Below are 27,921 nucleotides of genomic sequence, written 5' to 3'. Positions count from 1 at the left end.
TGAGCGGGGTGGGGGTGGGGGGAGGGGCAGGGGTGGCAGAGAAGGAGATGGAATCTCTTGGCCTCTAAGGTCCCTTCCAGTTCTTTGACTCACTACATTGTCCCCACATCCCAGGCAGTCTTGCTGATGAAGATTTAAAGCACAGAATTCCAAGCCTGGAGGGGATCAGATTTATTATTATTATTATTATTATTATTTTTTTTTTTTTGGCCATGCCACACAGCATGTGGGATCTTAGTTTTCTGACTAAAGATTGAACTCACACCCCGTGCATTGGAAGTGCAGAGTCTTAACCGTGGACCTCTGGGGAGGTCCCTAGATTTATGAATATTTTTAATCCAAGCTGAGCTGCTTAGACTGATATGACTTTGGTCAACTCACATTATCTCCCTGGATTTCATTGAAATCCCTCAGATGCCTGTAAAAGTAATGTATGTAAATACCATTGAATGTTAAGCTAAACATCTCTGAACAAAAAAATTTAAAATATTAGCATGTTGTATACCTTAAATATATAAAATTTTTGTGAATTATAATGGACAGAGAAGCCTGGCGGGCTACAGTCCATGGGATCACAAAGAGTTGGACATGACTGAGCAACTAACACTTTCACTCACAAAGCTGAAAAAGGCAAAAAATGTTCTCATCCTCAGACTGTTGTGGAAGTCTGATTTGCTCTACATGCAAATTGCTCCCATCACACAGGTCTTATCCACCAGACTCCCTGCCACCTCCCACCCCACCTCCAGCCCCACTCTTGGGGTTCTTCAAAGGGGATTGCCCTTGGAAAGCTGGAGGTAAGGTTTGGTTCTTTTGAGTTGGCAGCCTTCCACGTGACTTCATCCAGAGATGGGCTGGAAGGCTGAGATCTCTGAATGCAAACTGGAGATGTTTTGGTACTCTGGAAGGTTCCTTTTACCCCCTGGAACATTTAACTCTTGCAGTGGTGTATCATCTATGGAATTATTTTAAAATTTAAAAAATAATTCTTAAAATTATGAAAACCCCCTGCCTCCCTGACATTTACATTTAAGTGTTCTATAGAATCTGAAATATCCCTGGTATAAGCCCTGTAGGTTACTATGTCTGAGGTTTTCTCCTTATCTTAGCATGGAACACAGCTGTCATCCAGCCTCGTGGCCCACTCTGTTGTTTCTTCTCACTGCTGGGATGGACTTTCAGAACTGACCAGTAGAAGCTGCTTTTTGGTTCCTTTCTGGGAAGAACACACTGAGATATCATCATAGTTCCAAAACGATCTATCAGAGTTGCTCTCTTAATAAGACAGCTTCTCTGCATTTCCTGAAACCTGGCACAACCCTGGCATATCTGAAGGTGAGAAATCTGCCCTGGAGCCAGGAATAATCGGGCAGAAATTTTTATTTTTCAATTCAGCTAAAAATGCACACTTGCCCAGAATTTCATTTATAGTGTGTATGCTCAGTTGTGTCTGATTCTTTTATGACCCTGTGGACTGTAGCCTGCCAGGCTCCTCTGTCCATGGAATTCTCCAGACATGAATACTGGAGTGGGTTTGCCATGCCTGCTCCAGGGGATCTTCATGACCCAGGGATCAACCCACATCCCCTGCATTGGCAGGCAGATACTTCACCCCTGAGCCATCTGGGAAGCCAGAATTTCACTTATAGATAACCTTTAAAAAAAAATCACATTGAAAAGAAAAATGCTGATGGAAATCAATAGCAATGCTATCTTCAGATTCAAGATAAAATTGAATTGAATAAATTGAATTCAGCACCTAACAATGGGAATGTTATGTGTAATGTTCTTGAATGAGGCGTGGAAATGATGGTTGTCTATCCTTGGAACAGGGAGATAGATAGAAACAATGAAAAGTCAATTTCAGTTTCTGAGACAACTGAATGAAATAACTGTATGCTGATTTAAAAAGCAAGTTATCCTGTAATACTTTAATTAAAAATGTGCTTCTTCTGTGACACAGCGTTACTGTAGCTGGCAGTATTTGCCCAGGGAAATACATTCACAAACCCATAAAGGGAACTTCTGAGGATGTCGGTGGCAGTGTGGTGTGGAGGTGGGCTCTGGAGCCAGTCTAGGGGTCCATCCTGGGAATGCGGAAGTGAGCTGAGATTGCTCATTGGTATAACCCTGTGTAGCAGCAAGACTCTCTGGTCTTACTGACATAGAAGAGCAAATAGGTCTTAAAAAAATCACCAGTGTGTGAACAAAGTAAGAGGCAGGATGAGATCTAGCTTATGTGAATTCAAAATACCTACACTTATAATAGAACTTTATATTTTACAGGAGCCTGTATAGGCGCTATAGGGTTGCCTTCAGTTCAGTTCAGTCGCTCAGTCTGAACCCCTATGTGACCCCATGAATCACAGCACACCTATGCGACCCCATGAATCATAGCACACCAGGCCTCCCTGTCCATCACCAACTCCCAGAATTCACTCAAACTCATGTCCATCGAGTCAGTGATGCCATCCAACCATCTCATCCTCTGTCGTCCCCTTCTCCTCCTGCCCCAGTCCCTCCCAGCATCAGGGTCTTGAAACAGGAGAATATGAGACAGAAGAGGGTAAAAGTGAATACAGAGTAAAATGAAGACAGGCTGGACTGACCATTGACTGTGTATCATACATTTCCCCCCAAATATATAAGTGAGTACAGTTCTCTTAAGAGAAAACAAATACTTACAATTTTGATTTATTCAGTGATCCTAAGAATGGACTTGATAAACTAATTTAGGCATTAAAGTTTGGTGCTAGTGCATAAGACACAGAAGTTACCTTCCTCTAAGTAGTTTTCTGTTCAAGATTTTAAATTCAAGGATATTTAATTTGATGCATAAAAAAAACCACCCTTCTCTGGAGTGAGTACTAAGATTCTCCCAGATACTTGTAAATCTGCTTTTAAAAATAGACTTTTGCTTTTTGGGTCTTTAGGTTTGGAGCAAACCTGAGCAGAAGGTACAGAGATTTCCCATAGATCCCTGCCTCCACAACGAAGAGCCTCCCTGGCTCTCAGCATCTCCCTCCAGAGTGCTACATTTGTGACAGAGCCTACACTGACACAGCATTATCACCTGAAGTCCATGGTTTATATGAGTGTTCACTCCTGGTATACATTCTATGGTTTTGGACAAATGTATAATGACATGTATCCTCCACTGTTGCTTCATACAGAATAGTTTTACTGCCCTAAAAATCCCCATGAGCGGCCCCTTCATCCCTTCCCATCTCCAACCACTGGTCTTTTTTAATTTTACTGTCTCTATAGTTTTGCCTTTTCCAGAATGTCACATGGTTGTAATCATTTAGTATGTAGCCTTTTCAGATTGAATTCCTTCACTTGCTAATGTGCATTTAAGGTTCCTCTATGTCTTTGCATGACTTGATAACTTGTCAGTTTTTAAAAGAATATTTGATTTCATCATCTCCAAAGTATATTTATTCCCTATATTGCATATATTGCTTATAACAGTACAAAATTTGAGAAAAAAGCTAGTTGCTCAACCAGTGAAAACAGAAATATTTGCTTACTCTTCCAGAATCAGTTTAGATCTTACTCCTTCTTGGTAGGAATGAACATGTCACAGAAGAAATGTGATGAATGCATTTGTGGGCCTGTCTGCTTTAAGCGGGGAGGAAGAATGGCTTCTTTGACTGTGGAAAGTGCATGACTGCATGTTTGTAGTCCACCAGACAGTGTCGCCATCTGTGTGGTGGCTTTTTTCATCACTGGCACTGTATCAGTCTGGCCAAACAAAAAAATTCATTTTTTTTTTTTTAAACTTTAGCCTTTTCAGTAGTTTGTTTTTGTTTTGTTTCTTTTGCCACGCTAGGTGGCACGCAGAATCTTAGTTCTCCAACCAGGAATTGAACCCACGGCCCCTGCAGTGGAAGCTCAAAGTCCTAACAACTAGACTCCCAGGGAATTCCCATTTCAGTACAGTTCAAAGAATGCATTTCCAAATATGCTATAAAGCAAGTGTGTTTTGTAGCCAGACAAGCATGTAACTGAAGCCAAGTATTGCACCTTATGTGTCATTTCTTTTTTCTCAGGTTTCAGCATAGAGGTTTAGGACACCTCTTTGCAAATTTTTAGTTCAGTTCAGTTTAGTAGCTCAGTCGTGTCCGACTCTTTGTGACCCCATGAATCGCAGCCTGCCAGGCCTCCCTGTCCATCACCAACTCCCAGAGTTCACTCAGACTCATGTCCATCGAGTCAGTGATACCATCCAGCCATCTCATCCTCTGTCGTCCCCTTCTCCTCCTGCCCCCAATCCCTCCCAGCATCAGAGTCTTTTCCAGTGAGTCAACTCTTTGCATGAGGTGGCCTAAGTACTGGAGTTTCAGCTTTAGCATCATTCCTTCCAAAGAGCACCCAGGACTGATCTTTTTTAGAATGGACTGGTTGGATCTCCTTGCAGTCCAAGGGACTCTCAAGAGTCTTCTCCAACACCATAGTTCAAAAGCATCAATTCTTCGGCACTCAGCTTTCTTCATAGTCCAACTCTCACATCCATACATGACCACTGGAAAAACCATAGCCTTGACTAGACAGGCCTTTGTTGGCAAAGGAATGTCTCTGCTTTTGAATATGCTATCTAGGTTGGTCATAACTTTCCTTCCAAGGAGTAAGCGTCTTTTATTTTCGTGGCTGCAATCACCATCTGCAGTGATTTTGGAGCCCAAAAACATAAAGTCTGACACTGTTTCCACTGTTTCCCCATCTATTTCCCATGAAGTGATGGGACCGGATGCCATGATCTTAGTTTTCTGAATGTTGAGCTTTAAGCCAACTCTTTTACTCTCCTCTTTCACCTTTATCAAGAGGCTTTTTAGTTCCTCTTCACTTTCTGCCATAAGGGTGGTGTCATCTGCATATCTGAGGTTATTGATATTTCTCCTGGCAATCTTGATTCCAGCTTGTGCTTCTTCCAGCCCAGTGTTTCTCATGATGTACTCTGCATATAAGTTAAATAAGCAGAGTGACAATATACAGCATTGACGAACTCCTTTTCCTATTTGGAACCAATCTGTTGTTCCATGTCCAGTTCTAACTGTTGCTTCCTGACCTGCGTATAGGTTTCTCAAGAGGCAGGTCAGGTGGTCTGGTATTCCCATCTCTTTCAGAATTTCCCACAGTTTATTGTGATCCACACAGTCAAAGGCTTTGGCATAGTCAATAAAGCAGAAATAGATGTTTTTCTGGAACTCTCTTGATTTTTCTATGATCCAGCGGATGTTGGCAATTTGATCTCTGGTTCCTCTGCCTTTTCTAAAACCAGCTTGAACATCTGGAAGTTCATGGTTCACGTATTGCTGAAGCCTGGCTTGGAGAATTTTGAGCATTACTTTACTAGCGTGTGAGATGAGTGCAATTGTGTGGTAGTTTGAGAATTCTTTGGCATTGCCTTTCTTTGGGATTGGAATGAAAACTGCATTTTTCATTGCAATGAAAAATGCAAATTTTAAAAGGTGCCTATTTCTCAAAGAAACCTGGGTAAGAGGATGTGAATAATTTGAACTACACTCGAAGAGCTTTCTAGATCCCAGTGGGCAGCACCCTCCGCCCCATACTCGCTCTGGCACTCATGCGCACTCCAGGCCCCAGGCACCCTGCCTTAGGTTCCCAAACACTCTGTGTTCCTCTCCCTAGGACCATTCAGAGCCAGGTGGGGAGCGGGGAGGACCTCACGTGGCAGTGTCAGGCAATAGGGAGTGGACCAGTGAGGGGAGTGGGCTCAAGGACCCTAGTTGTGGCCAGAACAAGGCAGCACTGTGTGTGTGCTCTCCTGAGTGTGTGCAAAGCCTTGCGTGTAGTGTGGGTTTATTAGAGGGGTTTTCTAGAAGGGGGCCTCCTGCCACCCCAGGACTGACATGAGAGCCCTCAAGTCCTGCGTTCCCCACCTCTGGCTCCCCCAGCTCTCACACAGGAAGTCTGGCTGCATGGTGCTCTCATGCTATGCACAGTTTGTGTGTGACCCTGGGGCTGGCATCTCTCGCTTCCAGGTGTCGCATCTTCCGAGGCAGCATCTCCACCCTCTTGACCTGTTCTTGAACAGGTAGTGTGTGGTGTGGAGAGGAGAGCCATCCTGGGCCATGAAGAGATGCAGAAAGGTGGCCTGGGCCTTCCTTATTCCTTCTTTAGGTTCACTGCAAAATTGTCACCACGGGTGACTCACTCCAAGTGCCCACGGCTTGAAGCTCCATAGGAAAGCATCCTGCCTATCTGTTCACATTCAATGCTTCATTGCAAACCCTGGGCACCAGACTCCCCTTGATTTCAAGTGGAAGCTGCTCAGTTTTCAAAAAGCCATACTCTTTGTATTAGTTGCTGTGGTTGCTCTAAGAAAGTAGTGCAAATGGGGTGGCTGAGACCGACAGGGATGTACTGCCTTGCTGTTCCAGAGGCTGAACACCTGAGAGCAAGGTGGTGGTTCCTTCTGAGGGGCGTGGAGGGAATCTGTTCCGGGGCTCTTCCCACCTCTCCCCCTGCCTCTGGCAGTTGCTGATGACCTTTAGAAATCCTTGGCTTGTGAATACATCACCCTGACCTCTGCCTTCATTACATGCATCCTCCCCGTGTGTGGTGTGTGTGTGTCTGTATAGAAAATCTCCTTTTTACATAAGGACACATCAAATTAGAGATCCAACTGAAGTCTGTTCCAGGGTAGCCTCATCTTAATTCATTACAATTGCAATGACCCTATTTCCGAATAAATTCACATTCCAAAGTCCTGGGGGTTACAATTCCAACATGAGTTTTGGGGGACACATGGAATACTCAGCCCATAATACTCTCTCTCAATAGCTTGCTTCATTTTGACCTGGTAATAGGAATCTCCCAGATAAATAGATCTCTTTCAAGATGCAAAGAACAAGACAAATATTTCAACAAAGAGGTCAATAAATCATCGCTGTGGAAATACACAAAGACCACCCAACTAAGAACAAGAAAATACTATTTATTCTAGGAGTCAGCCACCATCATTTATGTTTGGCAGAGACTCAGATGCGGGCAGAGGCCTGGGAAGGCTTGATGGTGAAAGGAGGGAGGCTTCAGATATTCAGCTGTGCTCCACAAGAGGCTGTAGGCCTGGGATGACTGTCGATGGACTGAGGAGAAGTGGGGCATTCTGTATGACTGGTCAGGGGGCAGATATTTGGCTTCCTGTGCTTGATCCTAAACTATCTGAAGCTGTCCATTATTAACCAAACCCTGGCTGTCTGAGCCAATTGCTGTGGAGGTGGTTTGATTTCCTGGATTAGTTGCTGAGGCTGGTGGGTTGGCTTCCTGGACTGGTTGCTGCAGATTGTGGGTTGAAGTTCTGTTTTTATATATGATCTGGCCCTTGACCATTTGTATGTTGAATCTCTTATCACAGAATCAGCTTTTGGGGTAGGTCTGCTAGGTACTTGTTTCCACAAATGACTTAATTATGTATAGTTATAAACTTATGAAAACAGTAATTTAAAATTTTCCCGACCTTCAAACCTCAAATTTCCCCAAGAGCCTCCTCTTTGTCTTCATAGCTCTCTCGCTTCACTGTGGTGGTTTGCACAGGCCACGCTCCTGGGTCTCCTCTGATGCACTAACTCATCAGATGTTTATTGAGTTTTGCTGTGCACCCGGCTCTGGGCCAGTGGAAGGAATCAGAGGTGAAAGATGTAGTTTCTGCCTTCAGAGAGATCAGTGAGAGAGGCAGGCAGGGAGATACTGTCCTCCACAGTGTTCAGTTGTCCAAGTTAAACAGAGCCAGACACTAACGTGGTGAAGACAGATTTTAATAACTACTGCAACAGATTAGAGAGTCTAGGATAAAACTGTGCAGAAGTGACTGGGTGTTTTATAGGGAAATAAGGGAGCAGGGGTGGGTGAGGGATCTCAGTAGAGTTGGGGAATTGAGAAATTAAAGAGTTGGTGAGTGTGAATGCTGATCAGGTCAGCTCTGCTTGCTCTCTGGCAGTCATTGAAGCCAGGGTTCTGTCCCCCAACAGAGACCAGGGATGAGGGGGAAAGAAGCCCTATCCTTCTTGATGATTAAGTTTTAAAGGAATGACTTTCAGGTTTTGAGGTGTAGGAGATACAGATGGATGAATGGATGGATGGATCAGTTCAGTTCAGTCGCTCAGTCATGTCCGACTCTTTGCGACCCCATGAATCGCAGCACGCCAGGCCTCCCTGTCCATCACCAACTCCCGGAGTTCACGTCCATCGAGTCAGTGATGCCATCCAGCCATCTCATCCTCTGTTGTCCCCTTCTCCTCCCCCCTTCTCCTGCCCCCAATCCCTCCCAGCATCAGAGTCTTTTCCAATGAGTCAACTCTTCACATGAGGTGGCCAAAGTACTGGAGTTTCAGCTTTAGCATCATTCCTTCCAAAGAAATCCCAGGGCTGGTCTCCTTCAGAATGGACTGGTTGGATCTCCTTGCAGTCCAAGGGACTCTCAAGAGTCTTCTCCAACACGACAGTTCAAAAGCATCAATTCTTCAGTGCTCAGCTTTCTTCACAGTCCAACTCTCACATCCATACATGACTACTGGAAAAACCATAGCCTTGACGAGACAGGCCTTTGTTGGCAAAGTAATGTCTCTGCTTTTCAGTATGCTATCTAGGTTGGTCATAACTTTTCTCCCAAGGAGTAAGTGTCTTTTAATCTCATGGCTGCAGTCACCATCTGCAGTGATTTTGGAGCCCCCAAAAATAAAGTCTGGATGGATAGACAGCATCGATATAGAGACATCTTGATAGAGATATTGATCTAGATAGAGACATCTCGAAGGGACAGAGGAAGAATTCACAACCTAAGCCCTTTTTAATAAATGCTCTAAGTATGGTCAGGGCCTCTTGTCAGGCACTGGCTGGGAGAACCAGCAAGTTCTTCTGGCAGCCTTGAGCTTTCTCAGACAGGCACTTTAAAGGGGGCTAGGGCCATCCTAGGGATGCAGTCTTGAGCTGTTAGAAACTAGGTTAGTGTTTGTTCGAGTCTTTAATATGTGGAGATGGGTTGGATGAAGTTATTTATGTTGAGAGTCTGTAGTTTGTATAGACCAAGTTGAGGCCTAGTTGAGAAGAAGGCTCAAAGAAGTTGGGTCAAGGGAAGAGTGTGTGTGTGTGTTTTTAAGTTTTATTTCATCTTTGACTGTGCTGGGTCTTCGTTGCTGCATGCAGGTTTTGTCTAATTGTGGAGAGCCACTCTTCATTGCAGTGCATGGGCTTTTCCTTGCAGTGGTTTCTCTTGTTGCAGAGCACAGGCTTTGGGGTGCGCGTGAGCTCAGTAGTTCAGTTCGAGGGCTTTGTTGCCCCGAGTCATGTGGAATCTTACTGGAGCAGGCATCGAACCTGTGTCCCCTGCACCGGCAGGTGGATTCTCTTTATCTATGTATAATTTATTTATTTTTAATTGGAGGATATTTCCTTTACATTGTTGTGCTGGTTTCCACTATACATCAACATGAATCAGCCACAGGCATACGTATGTCCCCTCCGTCTTGAACCTCCATCCCACCCCTCTAGGTTGCCACAGAGAACCAGGTTGAGCTCCCTGCATCATACAGCGAATTCCCACTGGCTATCTGTTTTACATATTGTGGTGTGTATGTTTCAATGCTACTCTCAATTTGTCTGACACCCCCAGTGTCTCCACAAGTCTGTTCTCTATGTCTTTTTGTCTCTCTTTTGCTGCCCTACAAATAGATTAACCAGTACCATTTTTCTAGATTCCATATATATGCATTAATATATGTATTTGTTTTTCTCTTTGTGACTCAGCTTTCTTTATGATGGGCTCTAGGTTCATTCACCTCACTAGAGTTGACTCACATTCGTTCCTTTTTGTGGCTGAGTAATATTCCATTGTGTATGTGTACCACAACTTCTTTATCCATTCATCTGTTGATGGACATCTAGGTTGCTTCCATGTCCTGGCTATTATAAATAGTGCTGCAGTGAACACTGGGTTATATGTGTCTTTTAAAATTGTGGTTTTCTCAGGGTATGTGCCCAGTAGTGGGACTGCTGTGTCATATGGCAGTTTTAGTCCTAGTTTTTAAAGAAATCTCCATAGTGTTCTTCATAGTGGCTGTACCAATTTACATTCCCACCAACAGTGTGGGAAGGTTCCCTTTTCTCCCTTAAGGGGAGAGAAAGTCTTTGCCCTGGAGGTGAGCACAGGCCACCGAGGGAGGGTATACATGTGCATATACGTGTGCATGTATATGTGTGTGTATATGTGTGTGTGTCAAGAGAGGAGAGGATAACTTGACTTGAAAGACCAATCCCAACAAACCCAATGAATCCGATCAGCGGAGGGGAAGGGAGGGAAGAGCAAGGGCAGGTCCCGGTTTATGGGACCTAAAACGTACATAATTAGAGTGTTCTCTTCTAAAAAAAAGATACAAAATAAGAAATACAAAACTAGATAGACAGTCTTGGAGAGGGGCAAACAAGAAAGAGGACCAAAATTAAAGCTTCTTTTGTTGTTGTTCAGTTGCTAAGTTGTGTCCAACTCTTTGCGACCCCATGGACTGCAGCACACCAGGCTTTCCTGTCCTTCACTCTCTCCTGCAGTTTGCTCAAACTCATGCTCATTGAGTTGGTGATGCCATCCAACCATCTCATCCTCTGCCGCCCCCTTCTCCTCTTGCCCTCCATCTTTCCCAGCATCAGGGTCTTTTCCAATGAGTCGGCTCTTCACATCAGGTAGCCAAAGTATTGGAGCTTCAGCTTCAGCATCAAGTTTGATTTCCTTTAGGATGGACTGGTTTGATCTCCTTGCTGTCCAAGGGACTCTCAAAAGTCTTCTCCAGCACCATAGTTCAAAAGCATCAGTTCTTTGGTGCTCAGCCTCCATAATGGTCCAACTCTCACATCTACCCATGACTACTGGAAAAACCATAGCTTTAACTAGACGGACCTTTGTCAGCAAAACGATATCTCTGCTTTTTAATAGGCTGTCTAGGCTTGTCATAGTTTTTCTTCCAAGGAGCAAGCATCTTTTAATTTTGTGGCTGCAGTCACTGTCCACACTGATTTTGGAGCCCAAGAAAAGAAAACCTGTCACTGTTTCCACTTTTTCCCCATCTATTTCCCTTGAAGTGATGGGACCAGATGCCATGATCTTAATTTTTTGAATGTTGAGTTTTAAGCCAGCTTTTTCACTGTCCTCTTTCACTCCCATCAAGAGGCTCTTTAGTTCCTCTCTGCTTTCTGCCATTAGAGTGGTGTTATGTGCATATCTGAGGTTGCTGATATTTCTCCTGGGAATCTTGATTACAGCCTGGCATTTCACATGATGCACTCTACATATGAGTTAAATTAGCAGGGTGACAAAGGTTCTCTTGGTTCATGGCAAATCTGCCTCTTGGGAAGGGTATGTTTCAGACTGTGTGAACAAGAGTGAAGGCTTGGAGGATAGAGAGAGAGCTGAAATAATTCATAACTGGGTGTGTGTGAAGGATACAGAAGAGAAAAAGCTAGAGAAGATCCTATGGGTCAGGTAGAAATATGGTATGGGTAGTCACTGGGGGATTTTAGGCAGGTGAGAGTGACTCAATTTCTTATTCATGGATTAGACAGATCACTCTGGAAAGAAGTACAGAGTATGGATGGAGTCAGGTGAGGCTGGCTGTAGACCCAGGGAGGGGTCGTCTGCACGGCCCTCCTGCCAAACACTGACGAAGACCCAGGAATGTCACTGTATGTCCATATGTGACTTCAACACAGACGTCAGGGCTCTGACGGAAAGAAACATTCTTCATCAAAAACATTTTTAGACTGTTCTTTAGGTTTAAAAATATGCTTTCATATATTTTTGTGGAAAAGAGGCCCAAGTCACCCTAAGACTTGTTTTTTATTAATCTTGCATGGCATAGTGTTTCATTTTAAATAGAAAAATCATATATTTGGTTTATTTGTCCTTGGGTATCATGCACCTAAAAAGGAATAGATTTTAAAAGTCGGATAATTATGCCACACCTTAATGTTTAAAGATTCTATTTTTGCATAGGACACTGATACAGAAATGCCTCAAACTGGATATGCCCTGTGTTACACAGTCTGTAGCGGTGCTGAGGACCACACTGATCCTTGAGGACAAAGTTTTTTAAATGAAAAGTACATCTACTATGAGACAGGTCCTGCTGCTTGTCACAGGAAACTCTTAGATGGACATCAGTCCCTGGTTTTCCCTCTCAGGTGTTCCTTTTAAATTTCCTGACAAGTCTTTGCTTTTCTAGAACAAAGACGTTCCATGTTGAAGGTAGATCTGAGAGTTAGCATCTGGGTCACATAACCATCAGATGGTATAACCATCTTTCTTTCCAGTCTCAAAGGAAAGAGTGATTGTTTGGATCTGATCTAGCCTTCCTTTTGTGAAAGAAAAGCAAGACACAGAGTGCCTGAATTTCACTGTGACAATGGCAGCAACTACATGTAATTCTTTTCAGTGTAGTCTAAGAGTCTACTCATCTCAGATGCCAACTGGTGCTCTGACTCTCCCCCCTTTAAAGCAGCAAATGCAGTCTGGCCACCGAGGTTCACACATGCATAAAAGAGATGAGAGCCCCGCTGCTCTGGTTGCAAGGAAGAGCCTCACACCCACCCACTTACATGCAGAGCCTCACATAGCTTCCTGAGCTTTTGTAATCTGGTTTGCATACACATGTTTGGTCCAGTTCTTACGTTTTCCAATTAGAAGGTTGATCCTCAGCAAGACAGCGTGTCAATTCTGTTCATGTTCACCAGAAATAAATCTTAATCTTCCTTCTTTCTTTTTTCGTTTTGAGACAGTGCTCTTTCACTATTGCACACTGATTTACTTAAAAAATATTTGCAGATATTAAAGCAAAGTTGGTTTCACACTGAATCTTTTCATCTTGAAAGAATTAAACCATCATGTATGGTGGAGACTCCTTGAATTTCTAAAAAAGTGAAGCACCACCCATGTGTACATCCGTGATGTAGCTCAGGCTTTTATAGATACTTGTGCCCATATGATCAACACTCTGAAATAAGTCCATCCTGTTTCACTGATTAAACAACTAAGATTCTGATACGATCTGGATCCTCAGAAGAGAGCAAACTGTGCTGTGCAATCCCTTCAGTTCAGGGAAATTTATTCAGACTTTCTGAAAGAGCAGTAGGGTGGCTTTGAATCATTTGCCACCTCTAGAAAATATTTCTTCCCATTTCAGAGGCCTCTCACTTTTCCTTTGTGTATTATGATTATTTAGAGTTTGTCCACATATTTGCTGTCGAAGGGCAAATATGTTTTCTTCAAGAGTCACTTTCTTTCTTCTGATGACCCCACCCATCTCTCTTCCTGACTCCCACTGAAAGAGTTCACAGTGATGCTGACATCTGGGCCCTAAGTGATTGTCCCTAAGCTGGCCAGAGCCAAATGGCTCCTCCAGAGGTCAGTTTGGTCAACCAGCTCCAAAAAAATGGAGGTTCTGGATGCAGAGCGACGATCAGAAAATTTGTTTAGGCCAGGAACTCATTTGTTTGTTTATTCATTCATTCATTGGACAAACATTAAGAGCTTTTTATACACTGGAGCATGAGGCAGTACAAGCTGATTGTGAAGAGGCCTGTTGTTCACAGTGACTGTGCTCAGGGCACCACACAAGTACCCAAAGACCACCAACTCCTGGTCCCCAGAAGACAAGCCTAGAAGTTTGAAGGCAGAGCAAGCATTAGAGCTGGACTTTGAGGAATGGCCTTCATTCTGGGGGTGGAGGTGGAAGGCAGCCACCCCTGCAGAGGGAATGGCAGCAAAGAAGTGGAAGATGTTGGGATGAGGGGAGGGACAAGCTAGGGGGTGGAGGGCAGATCCTGAAGGCAGTGAGAACAAAGTGAAGGATTCCTGACATGGTGGTGGGATGGGGTAACGAGGGCCAGACCTAGGGTGCCGGCAAGGAGAATGGGCAGGCTCGATATGAGGACGTGTCAAAGGAAGAACAAGAGCCCAGGAAGCATTGCACGTGGGACTAAGGAAGCAGCCAAGGTGGCTCTCACATTTTGAAATGACAGTGATGCCCTTGACTGAAATAAGGGACAAAACACAACCACTTGTTTTTGGTAAGAAGGTTCTGAGTTTTGTTTTGAATGGGGTGACTTTAAGACTGAAGTTCATGTTTCTTGTGTACCACATACTTGGAACGCAGAAGAAAGCGATGGTCAAAATACAAGCAATTCCCCCCTCCCCACACAAAAATACAATCAAAGGAGTCAATCAGGGAAATGTCAGATTATAAAGGACCCAAGTACATTTTGAAATTAGGTGTGTTGGGAGCACTGGTCTTGTCTTCCTTGGATCCCTGTCTCCTTTCCTTTTTAAAAGTAACTAAAGAGTATGAGGATAACAAGGTTTTGGGACTTCCATGGTCGTCAGTGGTTAGGATGCTGAGCTTCCACTGCCAAGGCCCGGGTTTGATCCGTGGTCAGGGAACTAAGATTCCACCAGCCGCCTCGTATGGCCAAAAAAACAAAACAAAACCACAAAACTCCAAACAAACAAAAAGGGGTGAACGGACTTTGAAATATCGGAAACCACATCAGCGCTCTCCCCTCCTGCTATTACCCACAACTTGGTGATTGACATTCTTGGGACTAGTGTTCTAAGTCTCAGGCTTGCAAGTCCTTAGACTCATCTGGAGTGAGCTTCATCAGTTTGTCCACACAGAGCAGGATGAGGGTGAGAAACAAGAGACTCCAACCAACAGCCGCCGCGATCCAGCCGTATTCATCTACTCCCGTGTGGCAACACCGGGCCGCTTGTGGGCAGAAGTCGACGTCTGGCGGGGAAGAGAGGGCAAGAAGGACAGTGTCACCCCAGCCTCCCTTCCCCCAAGGCTATTCTCTGATATTCATACCATCAAGACCAGTAATAACAGGATAGCACCATTTACTAAGGCACGCCCTGCACTGTGCTAAGAGCTCTACACACTTCCCTTATTTATTCCTCACCAAGTGGATAGGCAGTTATTCCTCCTGTTTGACATGCAGGAACTGAAGCTGTCACCTGCCCAGGGTCACGAGATGGCAGAACTAGAACGCAAACCCATGTTTGTAGGAGTCCAAAGCCACATTTGTAGCCTCTACATATTGTTGCCTGTTACTCTCCCTTGTTAGTGTCCAGAAGTAAGCACATGTGGTCATTCAGTGGGGGCAGAATCAAGGAGCCAAACTTAGAATAAAGCAAACTTCCTATAAATTAGACATGCACCACAGTGGTTGTTTATGAAGCACTAGGCTCCTTAGTACTGCAAGTCTTCAAGTGGAAGATGAACAGAAAAATGCAACAGGTACGAGAATGAAGCTCCCGCATTGGGCAGGAATTGGACTGGCTCATGTTTAGGATGTTTCCACTCCCAAACTTCTATAAGCATTCAAAGTCAGGGGGTCTTTGACTGCTGTCCTGAGGATGAGCCATTAAAGCCAAACTGCACCAGAGTGTGAGCTTACATGGGGATCATGGCCAAGAGAGCTTTGTAGACGTGCCCTGCAGACGGTTCTGGGGCTGTGAACAAACCACAGGGGTGCGAGAGGGCCAGGCAGGCGCTCAGCCACTCAGTGCCAATGAACAGAAAGTGAGGAGGCTTCAGTGTCCCTCCCTGTTCCGAGATGAGCCCTGAGCTAGGGCAATTGCCAGGAGAAGCTTACTGGGGCACTGCTCCAGGGTCTCAAGATTCTCTGGATGGTGGACGGTCGAGGTTGAGTTGCTGCCGCTGCTTGCTTCTGGAAGAAAAGACAAATGATAGTCTCAGGCAGTAGGAAGAGCCATTCTCAGGCATGGAGTTAGCAGTTTTTGTTGTGAATCAGTAGTGAGTATTATGACAGTATTATAGAAGTTCCAGTAGAGGTATGTTGAGATTTCATGCAGCAAAGTTCTGTTATAGCCTGAACTATGGCCCCAGATTTGGTAGTGCTTTGTTATGGAAATAGGGCTTTAAAGAGGAAATTAAGGTTAAATGGTTAAATTAGTCCAGTGTGACTGGTGTCCTTGTGAGAAGAGGAAGAGGCACCGGGGATGGCAACTCAGAGGGAAAAGATGATATGAGGACCCAGTGCAGAGTGGGGCAAACTGCAAGCTGAGGAGAGAGGTCTCAGGATTAAACACAGCTGGTGACACCCAGAGCCTCCAGATCTGTGAGAAAAGAGGCTTCTGTGGTTTCAGCCACCCAGGCTGTGGTATTTTGTTGGGCAGCAAACTCACACACTCCCCTTTTCCAACCACTTCCTATTCCCATTGAGATGCTTTATCTTTATATCTCATCACCCTTCTGTCACCAAGGGCCTCTGTTTAAGCTGCTTTCTATGCAGATAAGTACATCTAAGAAGTGTTTTTTTTTTTTTTTTTTTCCTAGCATATACCAACACAGACACTTAAAAATCTGCCATGTCATTTCATAACGAGCTTCAGTTTCCTTCAAAAACTTGAACTAAAAAACATCAAAGTCTGACCTTGATTCTTTATTTCTGATGATTATGATGTTAGTATTCAGAAAAAGGGTGTGAAAAACTAAACACTCTACAAGCAAGTTGAGAGGTTTCCAGCGTATACAGCACTTAGAATTAGATAGTCCTTGATTAATAAACAAGGCACACAATGATAAAAAGGCACTCTAGCAGAAAATATCAGAGTTTGGGGAGTGAGGAGGGATTACAGAGATGAACATAAGGATCCCCAAGGGAGAGAAATCATGGGCTGTGTTCCCTCTCATCACTGAGAATAAGAAGGTAGGCAGTCTGGGTCCACTGTGTCCAATATAGTGGCCACAAACCAGAGTGGCTGTTTAAGTTTATTAAAATGAAATTAAATGAAAACTTCAGCTACTTGGTCATACTAGCCACTTGCAAAATGCTCAGTCATGTGGCTGGTGGCTACCATGTTAGAAAGATAGCACAGACATGGAACCTTTCCACAATCAAAAAAGTTCTGTTGGAAACAAACTCACAGACTTAGAGAACAAACTCATGGTTTCTAGGGGGCAAGGATGTGGGGGAAGGGATAGTTAGGGAGTTTGGGATCTACACCTACACACTGCTATATTTAAAATGGACAACCAACAAGGACCTTCTGTGTAGCACAGGGAACTCTGCTCAATGTCCTGTGGCAGCCTGGATGGAAGGGGAGTTTGGGGGAGAATGGATACATGTATACATATGGCCTAGTTCCTATGCTGTGCCCCTGAAACTATTACAGCATTATTAATCAGCTATACTCCAATATAAAATAAAAAGTTTAAAAAAAGTTCTGTTAGACAATGCTGACCTAGGTAGAGCTAGAGCAAGAGCAAGAGAGCCTTTGAAAGAATCTTTCTGGAAATTGTATGGCTGCTCAATCTGCTTCTTTGGAAATGACAGAAAAAAAGTTCGGAAACTGTCCAGGCCCCACTGACTCTAGGTTAGCATGTCCTTCAAAGGTGCTTGCTGTCACATAGCAGAGTAACTTGGGAGGAAACTTCTTGATTAGCTAAAGCCATGAAATTTCTGCTCAGGCTAATTTTACACCATCCCCTCCCTAGCCATTCCAGTGTCCTGCTGAAATATAGTAACTACCTTGATGCAATCTGATTGCTACTGTAAATTATTTACAGCTAAATGCCTCAGAGCTTGGTTTTTATTTGCTTTGGAAAAATTGATTCCTCCATGTTTTAATTTCCCTTGTTACCCGAATCACTTCCTTGACCCTGACTTTCATCTCCCCTCTACCCTAGTAGGGAAGTGGTCCTGGTCTAGAACTGGTGTGTGGAAAAAAATCAAGTTAATGAAACACTAGTAGTAGGTTATGCTATGCTAAGTCACTTCAGTCGTGTCCGACTCTGTGTGACCCCATAGACGGCAGCCCACCAGGCTCCCCCGTCCCTGGGATTCTCCAGGCAAGAACACTGGAGTGGGTTGCCATTTCCTTCTCCAATGCAGGAAAGTGAAAAGTGAAAGTGAAGTCGCTCAGTCGTGTCCGACTCTTAGCAACCCCATTGATTGCAGCCTAACAGGCTCCTCCGTCCATGGGATTTTCCAAGCAAGAGTACTGTTAACCCATATGAAATCACCATTTCTATAGGTCCAGAATTATTCAATATCAGACATTTTATATGGTTCAAATCGAATAACCTAGTGTAAATTCTGAAGAACTGAAACATCACCCACCTCCCTCATAAGCAAAGCCAGCCAGGGACTGGTCCTATTTGGAGTCACTTCCAAAGTAAAGGCTACTGGAAGGATCCAACCCGTTCAGTGCAGTGAAATGGGTCAAGCGTTTGAGGCCTTCTCATAAGCAAGGCACCTCCAGGGTAAACAGAAAACACTCTTACTTGGAGAGGGGCGATATTGGAAGAAGTAAAAGGAGCATGCTAACCTTTGCTGAGTGTTTGAAATGAAGTGAAAGTGTTAGTCATTCAGTTGAGTCTGACTCTTTTTGACCCCGTGGACTGTAGCCCACCAGGCTCCTCTGTCTGTGGAATTCTTCAGGCAAGAATACTGGAGTGGGTTGGCATTCTCTCCTCCAGGGGACCTTCCCGAACCAGGAATCGAACCTGGGTCTCCTGCATTGCAGGCAGATTCTTTACTGAGAGAGCCACCAGGGAAGCCCCATTGGGGTGTTTACCACGTGCTATTTCATTCAAAGTCCTTTATGTGCAGTTACCCTATTTCATCTTTACAACAACCCTATATGTAAGCACTATGATTATCTCCACATTAGATATGAGGAAACTGAAGCTCAGGGAGGGTAAAGAATTTGCTTGAGATCACACTACTAGTCAGTTGTGGAAGCCGAAGTTGAGTTGAGGCTCAGAGGCTTGAGAGCCCACCCTCTGAACCTCCCGAGGAGAGACTGAGGAGAGAGATGGATACTGCCTGGCGTGGGGGACTGTGAGGGTTGGCTTTGAGAGAGGGAGAATCTGCCAGGGAGCAGGGCAGACTGTTCTGAGGAGCCAGGTCAAAGCCAAAGGCAAAAGTCCAGGAGCATGAGAATGGGAGCGAGGTCCCTGATGTGCAGAGCCCAGCCTGGGAGGGCGCTTCCTAACACCCACCTCGGCCTCCCTGAGAAAGTGGGGGTGATAATCCAACATCTCCTGAGCCGGGTGAGATGGAGGAAGATTTAACAGCATACAGCGGCTTGTGTTGAGGTTTAGTGAAAGTTGCAAAGGATGCCCAGGGTCAAGGGACGGACGGATGTCCTTAGGTGAGAGGAGGGTATGCAAAGGAAGGATGATAGCCACAAAATAAGGAATTGCAACACAATTACCCTGAGCAGCCGCCGCTGAGAAACAGCAGTCCAAAGATGCCGTTTTAGGTGCATCTCCCGTCTCTGACGGGAGGGACTCGTGGTGGCTCCCATCTTGGCTGACTCTGGTCTTAGGTAAACCCCCATTCCACCCTACACTCTCCAGCCTAATCCTTCAGATGAGAAAGCCCTATTTCCTCTTTCCTTTGAGCAGGACCAACCTGAGCCAAGGAATCCTCCTCCTGCCTCCTTCTCTCTCCCACCCTCCCTCCCTCTTCCCAGTGCGGCGAGAATAAAGCTCACGGTTCTACCTGCCAAGTAAACCGGGTGGAAGGAGAGGAAGGCCAGGCCAAGGACCAGGGAGGTCCAGGGTGCCAGGTGGAGGCGCTTCATGCTGAGGAGAGAGGCTTCTGTGTGCACTGCCCCTGCAGAGGCGAGCTGAGGGCCACCTGCCATGCACCCCGTGTGTGTCTCGTCCTGCGGGAGCTTGGAAACAACGCTGGCAGAGGTGAATTTCTGCTCTGTGTTTGGGGGAGAGGGAGGGGTGGAGCAAAGCGAGCTTGGGCTGTCACACCTGGCTTTCACCTCTCCAGGAGGGAAGCTGAGCTGTGTTGGCTGTGGGAGGAAGAGATGGTGACTTTTGCGGTTCTTACTTAGCTTTCATTTTGTCCCTGCTGAGAAAAAAGAGGACAGGGGAGGCAATCTGGGCCCTGCTGGTTCCTTGAAGATAAGTTTTCTGTCTCTTTCACTTGCAGGCTTAACTGCTATATTCCCTAGTCCATCCTGTCCAATATTTTGTGAGCCCCTGCCCTCTCGCTAGGGGCTTCCCTGGTGGCTCAGATGGTAAAAAATCTGCCTGCAATGCAGGAGACCCGGGTTTGATCCCTGGGTCGGGAAGATCCCCTGGAGAAGGGAATGGCAACCCACTCCAGTGTTCTTGCCTGGAGAATCCCCATGGACAGAGAATCCGGGCAGGTTATAGTCCATGGGATCACAAAGGGTCGGACATGACTGAGCAACTATAACACACATACACACACACTCTCTCTTGCTAAAGTCTAGAAATACCTGTCCTCAAAGTACCTTTTTACAAATATGCATCATTAAAATACAGAGCAGTGTTTTAGAAAGGACCTGAGAAAGACAAAGCACTTTGCTTCTCAGCAGCAGTGGGCATCACCTGCTGCCACATAAGGAAGATAGCATTTGGGTTGGGTCTTGATGGACGGTTAGGGTTTTGACAGGCAAAGAGGAGAAGCGGGCATCATAGGCAGAAGGGATGGGCAAGCAAAGGCCCAGAGGTAAGAGGTACTCAGAAGTCCACTGTGGCCAAGAGGCTGAGTGTCCCGTGTGTCAGGCTCGGGGGCTGAATTGTCAAGAGACCAAAAGGAAGTTTTGTGAAGATTTTGAACTGAGTAGTCATTTGATTGAGGGGGCTTCCCAGGTGGTACTAGTGGTAAAGAACCCATCTGCCAGTGCAGGAGAGACATAAGAGATCTGGTTCTCAGAATTGAAAGAGACATGTATAACCCAATGTTCATCACAGCACTGTTTGCAATAGCTAGGACATGGAAGCGACCTAGATGTCCATTGGCTGATGAATGGATAAGAAAGCGGTGGTGCATATACACAATGGAATAGTACTCAGCTATTAAAAAGAATGCATTTGAATCAGTTCTAATGAGGTGGATGAAACTGGAGCCTATTATACAGAGTGAAGTAAGTCAGAAAGAAAAACACCAGTACAGTATATTAATGCATATATATGGAATTTAGAAAGATGGTAATGATAACCCTATATGTGAGACAGCAAAAGAGACACAGATGTAAAGAACAGACTTTTGGATTCTGTGGGAGAAGGCGAGGGTGGGATGATTTGAAAGAATAGCATTGAAACATGTATATTACCATATGTGAAATAGATTGCCAGTCCAGGTTCAATGCATGAGACAGGGCGCTCAGGACTGTTGCACTGGGATAACCCTGAGGGATGGGATGGGGAGGGAGGTGGGAGGGGGGTTCAGGATGGGGAACACATGTACACCCATGGCTGATTCATGTAAATGTATGGCAAAACCACTACAATATTATAAAGTAATTAGCCTCCAATTAAAATAAACTAATTAATTAAAAAATAAAAAACAAAAAGAGATCTGGGTTCTGTCCCTGGGTCGAGAAGATTCCCCTAGAGGAGGGCATAGCAACCCACTCCAGTATTCTTGCCTGGAGAATCCCATGGACAGAGAAGCCTGGTGGGTTAGAGGAGCCTGGTCGGCTATGGTCCGTAGGGTCGCAAAGAGCTGGACACGACTGAAGTGACTTAGAAGGCATGCACACGCAGTTGTTGGATTGAAGCACCACCTTCAGTCCAAGGCATTCATTGAAGGCCCACCATATATTTGAAAGGCATGATCCAAGGCTTTCGAGACCCAAAGATGATTAAGATTCAACCTCTCCTCTTGATGCCCACTCACAGTGCAGCCATGAGGCCAGGTGGGGAGGAAAGAACTGGGAGGCAATATGGCAGGACTCAATGTGGGTATCTTCCTGGGTGATGGGGATCTAAGAGGGAGCAGCAAGTCTGCCTGAGAGGAGCAGGGAGAGATTCACAGAGGAACTGAGCTTTGGGCTGGGTATTGAAGTTCGCATGTGCAGGTGAGAGTAGGTGGACCTCTTGAGTGAAAGGAATGACACCTACAAAGGTGGGAGAACTGTCTGTGTGTGCTGCTGGCCGCCATGGTTTTGATGTGGGCATTATGTTTCTATGCAAGCTTGGGTCTGGTTGAAAGAGTGAGGGATGAAGTGTAGCTCATTCAAAGCTCTGTGGCAGCATTACAGGAAAGGGGACCCCTCCCAGGGCTCTAGAGTGGGCTCTTGTCTAACACTCAGAAATGAATTGTTTGAGGAGACACAAGTCCTGACAAAGCAAGAGACTTTATTGGAGAGGGGTGCCCAGGTAGAGAGCAGAAAGGTAAGGGAAACCTAGGAGAATGGCTCTGCCACGTGGTTCACAGTCTCGGGTTTTATGGTGATGGGGTTAGTTTCAGGGCTGACTCTGGCCAATCATTGTGCTTGGCCTGTAGTTGACTCTGGGTCCTTTCTGGGGGCTCAAGCAACTCTCAACCAAGATGGATGCCAGTGCTAGGGCTTCTGGGAGGTTGGCAGGGCACATCCTCTCCTCCCTCCTCCTTTTGCCTCCCCCCGCCCCCGAATTCTCCCAGTTGGTTTCAGCACCTGCCTCATGTTCCTTATGAGACCTCCTGTTGTGAGATAACCATGCAAGTGGTTATCATTGTGCCTGGCCAGGGCAGCTGGTTTTAATCAATGGCTCCCTACCAGGAGGACTTGTAAGCCATGGGTAAGCCCAGAATAAGGATGTCTAATTGTTATATATTGGGCTTCCCTGGTAGCTCAGCTGGTAAAGAATCCACCTGCAATGCAGGAGACTCTGGTTAGATTCCTGGGTCAGGAAGATCCCCTGGAGAAGGGATAGGCTACCCACTCCAGTGTTCTTGGGCTTCCCTGGTGGCTCAGATGGTAAAGAATCTGCCTGCAGTGCAGAGACCTGAGTTCGATTCCCAGGTTGAGAAGATCCCCTGGAGAAGGGCATGGCAACCCACTTGCCTGGAGAATCCCCACAGACAGAGGAGCCTGGTGGGCTCCATGGGGTCCCAAAGAGTTGGACACAACTGAGTGACTAAGCACAGCACATTGTTATACATGAGCCTGGAGGAGACACTTTTTTCTAATCTACCCAAAGGTACAAATTAATGGTGGTCCTCTACTCTTGGGTTTGGGAGCTGGGAGCAGAAGTGCCTTAGGAATGTTTATCTTCAGGCAGTGTACCAAAGTCCAGTTTAGACCTACCACTCACTTGACTACTCAGCAATTCCCAAGCAGCTGATGTATCCGGGCCCTTGGGAGTGGGGATTAGGGGGTGGGGGTCTGATGTGGGTAAGGCCACATAGCCCCTGTCCTCAAGAAGCTCAGGGTCCAATGAGGAAGATGGATGAATAGTGACAACACAATGAAGTAAGCGTGGTGAGGAGGGCTGGGGCCTCGAGGATTCAGAAAACATTTTACAATGGAAGTGGCACTTTGACCTGAAACTTAAGAGATGTGTAGTGTGCCAGGCACAGGAGAAGGGACCAGTGTGTGCTTGGCCTCTGAGGCATGACTGTGTGCCTCTTGTGTGGGGAGTAATTATTGTCCTCGGAGTATGGGCTGGGTCACTGCGTATCTGGTTAGACTGAGAACAGATTGTAAGTGGGCCTACGTGCCAGACTGGGAAATTGTCTATTGTATATTTGGGGTACCTATAAGGAACTTGTAAATGTGGTCAGCTTTGTATTTCAGAAAAAATACAGGATAAAGGGCGGGGCTGGGTTCAGAGAGATTATCCAAGAAGCTGTTGCAGAAATCCCAGACAGACATCAAAAGACACATACACACACACACGTGTGTGTGTGTGTGTGTGTGTGTTTGTATATCCCCTTTATGAATAACAGGCTTGTCGTGGCAAAGAGACTTATATAACTCAATGAAGCTATGAGCCATGCCCTGCAGGGCCACCCAAGAGGGACCGGTCACAGTGCAGAGTTCTGACAAAACGTGGTTCACTGGAGGAGGGAATGGCAAGTCACTCCAGTATTCTTGCCACGAGAACCCCATGAACAGCATGAAATGGCAAAAAGATGGCACCACAAGATGAACCCCTCAGGCTGGAAGTTGTCCAATATGCTTATTAGGGAAGAACAGAGGGCAATTATTAATAGTTTCAAAAAGAATGAAGTGGCTGGGCCAAAGCGGAAACAATGCTCAGTTGTGGATGTGTCTGGTGGTGAAAGTAAAGTCTGATGCTGTAAAGAACAATATTGCATAGGAACCTGGAATAGTAGGTCCGTGAATCAAGGTTAAGTTGGACGTGGTCAAGCAGGAGATGGCAAGAGTGAACATCAACATTTTAGGAATCAGTGAAGTAAAATGGACAGGAATGGGTGAATTTAACTCAGATGACCATTATATCTACTACTGTGGGAAAGAATCCCTTAGAAAAATGGAGTAGCCTGCATAGTCAACAAAAGAGTCTGAAATGAAGTACTTGGGTACAATCTCAAACCAACAGAATGATCTCAGTTCATTTCCAGGGCAAACCATTCAATATCACAGCAATCCAAGTCTGTGCCCCAAGCACTAATGCTGAAGCAGCTGAAGTTGACCAGTTCTATGAAGACCTACAAGACCTTCTAGAACTAACACCAGAAAAAGGGGTCCTTTTCATCATGGGGGGCTGGAATGCAAAGTACTCAAAAGATACCTGGAGTAACAGGTAAGTTTGGCCTTGAAATACAAAATGAAACAGAACAAAGGCTAACAGAGTTTTTTCAAGAGAATGCACTGGTCATAGTGAATATCCTCTTCCAACAACACAAGAGATGTCTCTACACATGGACATCACCAAATGGTCAGTACCAAAATCAGATTGATTATATTCTTTGTGGCCGAAGATGAAGAAGCTCTATACAGCCAGCAAAAACAAGACTTGGAGGCAACTGTGGCTCAGATCATGAAATCCTCATTGCAAAATTCAGACTTAAATTGAAGAAAGTAGGGAAAACCACTAGACCATTCAGGTATGACCTAAATAAAATCCCTTATGATTATACAGTGGAAGTGACAAACAGATTCAAGGGATTAGATCTGATAGAAAGAGTGGCTGAAGAACTATGGATGGAGGTTCATGACATTGTACAGGAGGCGTTGATCAAGACCATACCCAGGAAAAAGAAATGCAAAAGGGAAAAATGGTTGTCTGAGGAGGCCTCACAAATAGCTGAGAAAAGAGAAGCTAAAGGCAAAAGAAAAAGGGAACGATATATCCAACTGAATGCAGAGTTCCAGAGAATAGCAAGGAGAGATAAGAAAGCCTTCTTAAGTGACCAGTATAACGAATTAGAGGAAAACACTTGAATGGTAAAGACTAGAGATCTCGTCAAGAAAATTGGAGATATCAAGAGAACATTTCATGCAAGGATGGGCACGATAAAGAACAGAAACAGCAAGGAGCTAACAGAGGCAGAAGAGATTAAGAAGAGGTGGCAAGAATACACAGAACTGTACAAAAAATGTCTAAAAGACCCAGATAACCACAATGGTGTGGTCATTCACCTAGAGCCAGATATCCTGGAGTGTGAAGTCAAGTGGGCCTTAGGAAGCATCACTACCAACAAAGCTAGTGGAGGTGATGGAATTCCATCTGAGCTATTTCAAACTGTAAAAGATGATGCTTTTAAAGTGCTGCACTCAATATGCCAGCAAATTTGGAAAACTCAGCAGTGGCTTCAGAACTGGAAAAGGTCAGTTTTCATTTCCAGTCCCAAAGAAGGGCAATGCCAAAGAATGTTCAAACTACCACACAATTGTACTCATTTCACATGCTAGCAAGATTATGCTCCAGATCCTTGAAGTTAGGCTTCACATAGCAGTATGTGAACCGAGGACTTCCAGATGTACAAGCTGGGTTTAGAAAAGGCAAAGGAACCAGAGAGATGCTCTTGATACCGTTCTCCCCTTGGGTCCCCACAGAGATGACATCACTTAATAGACTGAGTACTTTCTTAGATTTTTTTTTTCTCTCATCTTTTATCTCTGTTCTTGACACTTCCCTCACAGTACACCCTGCAGTGAGCTTCACAGATTAGGGCTGGTTTATCCAATAGGCACTGAAGACAACAGCAGTATGTGGGGTCTTTACAGGATTCTCAAGGGTCCCGAAAATGTTTGAGACCTGAAAAATGTTCTCTGATCCAAAATATGAACAACAGCAGCAACAACCAAATCTTTTCCAGCAAAAACATTTTATTTCAGGAATTCCTGGTGATCAGTGGTTAGGACTCAGGGCTTCCACTGTAGGGGGCAGCTAAGATCCTGAGTGCTGTGGCAAGTCCAAAAAAAAGAAAAAAAAAATATTTCAAAAGCAAAGTTATATAATTTATTTCAAACATTTAAGTGGAAATAGTTTAATGTAGGATGTTGTGTGCATTCTAATATGTTTGAAGTGAGCAGAACATGTCCATCCAAAATGGTCAGAGCCTGGGACATAGATTTGAATCAGCCCTGGATGGGACTGTTGTGATGAAAGTTTGAAAAGCACAACACGTCAACTTAGATGCATTGTATTAGATGCATCAACTTAGACAGCATCATATCAAGTCATACAACAGAAAGTAATTAAATAAAGGGGATGGCAATGACCCCCCCTTTTTTTTAAACATGTTTTTAGTTCATTTGGGCCTGTCTTAGAATAGGTGCTTACAAGTCAATTTTAACATCAAACATTCCCTTATCAATTGATGAAAGGATTTTATTATCCTAAAATAGGATGGACTTGACTGGTCTCTGATAGCTCATTAATTCTCCAAAGAAGGGCTGTGTGGTCACTGTTTTATAAGAGTCACATTATTAGCTGTCTTTCATTTAACACGTCTATAAATAGTAAATCCATGCAGTTGGTTACCTTGCCTCATCTTTCATTTTACATCAGGTTTGCTTTGGAAACTATACCAGGAAGTTGCATTGCTCAAAGCTAGACATTCTACAGGAACTTCCTCAAGATTTGTTTTTTTCTCCGGTGGTTGAGATGGGTGTTTGGTTACACACACTTGAAAGTCCAGGCTAACGTACTTGTGACCAAGCTCCAAGTTGGGGTTTGGGTGACCTAGAGGATCGGGTTCCAGGACCCTTACTGCCTCCAGTTTTATCTGTTTTCCTTGATACAATTTCATTTGAAAAAGAGACGAAGGGGGACAAAGTGTTTCCTGTACTAAATGATTAAAAACCAGGATTCTGTGGCCTGGAATGGTCTCTGCATTTGGGAAGGATATTTTATGTTGAGAGAACTTCCTTTGTGATTTTATATGTATATATAAAATTTATTTTATTGAAGTATAGTTCATTTCTGCTGTACAGCAAAATGACTCAGTTGCACACATATACATTCTTTTTCTTATTCTTTTTTACTATGGTTTATCACAGGATTTTGAATATAGTTCCCTGTGCTATACGGTAGGACCTTGTCTATATATTTTATATGTAAGTTTGCCTGTGCTAATCCCAAACTCCAAATCCATCCCTCCCTAGCCCCCTTTGTGATTCTGATTGGCCCCTCTAACTGCCCCTCCATCTCTGGGAAGAGACCACTGACTTTGAACTTGGGGCTTTCATTTCTGCTTCACCCACTCTGAGAATCATGGTCCTACCAACATTTGTGTCTGCCGTCTCCTAACTTCCCAGCAGAGATGAGGTCTTTGGCTCTTCCTATGTGTAGCTTTGTCAGTATCCCTTTTCATAAAACAATGTCAGTTGCTAGTTGCTTATGGGACTAGAACACCTAGACCTTCCCCTGAGCAACACTTGGTTTGTGCAGGAGCTTCAGTTCAGTTCAGTTTAGTTGCTCAGTTGTGTCTGATTCTTTGTGACCCCATGGACTGCAGCACGCCAGGCTTCCCTGTCCATGACCAACCCCTGGAGCTTGCTCAAACTCATATCCATTGAGTCAGTGATGCCATCCAACCATCTCATTCTCTATTGTCCCCTTCTCCTGCCTTCAGTCTTTCTCAGCATCAGAGTCTTTTCCAATGAGTCAGTTCTTCACATCAGATGGCCCTGGTATTGGAACTTTGGCTTCAGCATCA

The 27,921-nt window shown here is 44.8% G+C and overlaps 2 protein-coding genes across 3 annotated transcripts in view; one reads left to right on the top strand and one right to left on the bottom strand.

Annotated features, from left to right (window-relative positions):
• Positions 1-13,485: 13,485 nt before the first annotated feature.
• Positions 13,486-19,718, bottom strand: TMEM213 (transmembrane protein 213). 2 transcript variants are annotated; one of them, XM_010804546.4, is made up of 3 exons: positions 19,540-19,684; positions 15,661-15,732; positions 13,486-14,792 (listed from the first exon to the last, which is right to left on the bottom strand). In XM_010804546.4, the coding sequence occupies exons 1-3, from the start codon at positions 19,682-19,684 to the stop codon at positions 14,623-14,625; spliced, it is 387 nt and encodes a 128-aa protein (XP_010802848.2). In that variant the 3' UTR covers positions 13,486-14,622.
• Positions 19,651-27,921, top strand: part of ATP6V0A4 (ATPase H+ transporting V0 subunit a4) — a 71,357-nt gene continuing 63,086 nt past the window's right edge. Inside the window, exon 1 of the mRNA XM_005205847.5 lies at positions 19,651-19,736. The gene's annotated coding sequence lies outside the window, so the exon portion shown is untranslated. The remainder of the gene's footprint in view (positions 19,737-27,921) is intronic.

The sequence above is a fragment of the Bos taurus genome, chromosome 4 (assembly GCF_002263795.3).
Source record: "Bos taurus isolate L1 Dominette 01449 registration number 42190680 breed Hereford chromosome 4, ARS-UCD2.0, whole genome shotgun sequence".
Lineage (NCBI taxonomy): Eukaryota > Metazoa > Chordata > Mammalia > Artiodactyla > Bovidae > Bos > Bos taurus.
The sequence above is the reverse complement of the archived record's forward strand: the minus strand, read 5'-3'. Positions and strand labels throughout refer to the sequence as shown.

What these genes read in the sequence shown, in the direction of transcription:
- TMEM213 (XM_010804546.4), bottom strand. Translation starts at nt 19,684, where the DNA reads ATGGCAGGTGGCCCTCAGCTCGCCTCTGCAGGGGCAGTGCACACAGAA. An exon ending in CCACCCGGTTTACTTGGCAG is followed by an intron (nt 15,733 to 19,539) that starts GTAGAACCGTGA and finishes TTCTTCCAGAAG; the next exon opens with CAAGCAGCGGCAGCAACTCA. An exon ending in GACCCTGGAGCAGTGCCCCA is followed by an intron (nt 14,793 to 15,660) that starts GTAAGCTTCTCC and finishes CTTCCCCGCCAG; the next exon opens with ACGTCGACTTCTGCCCACAA.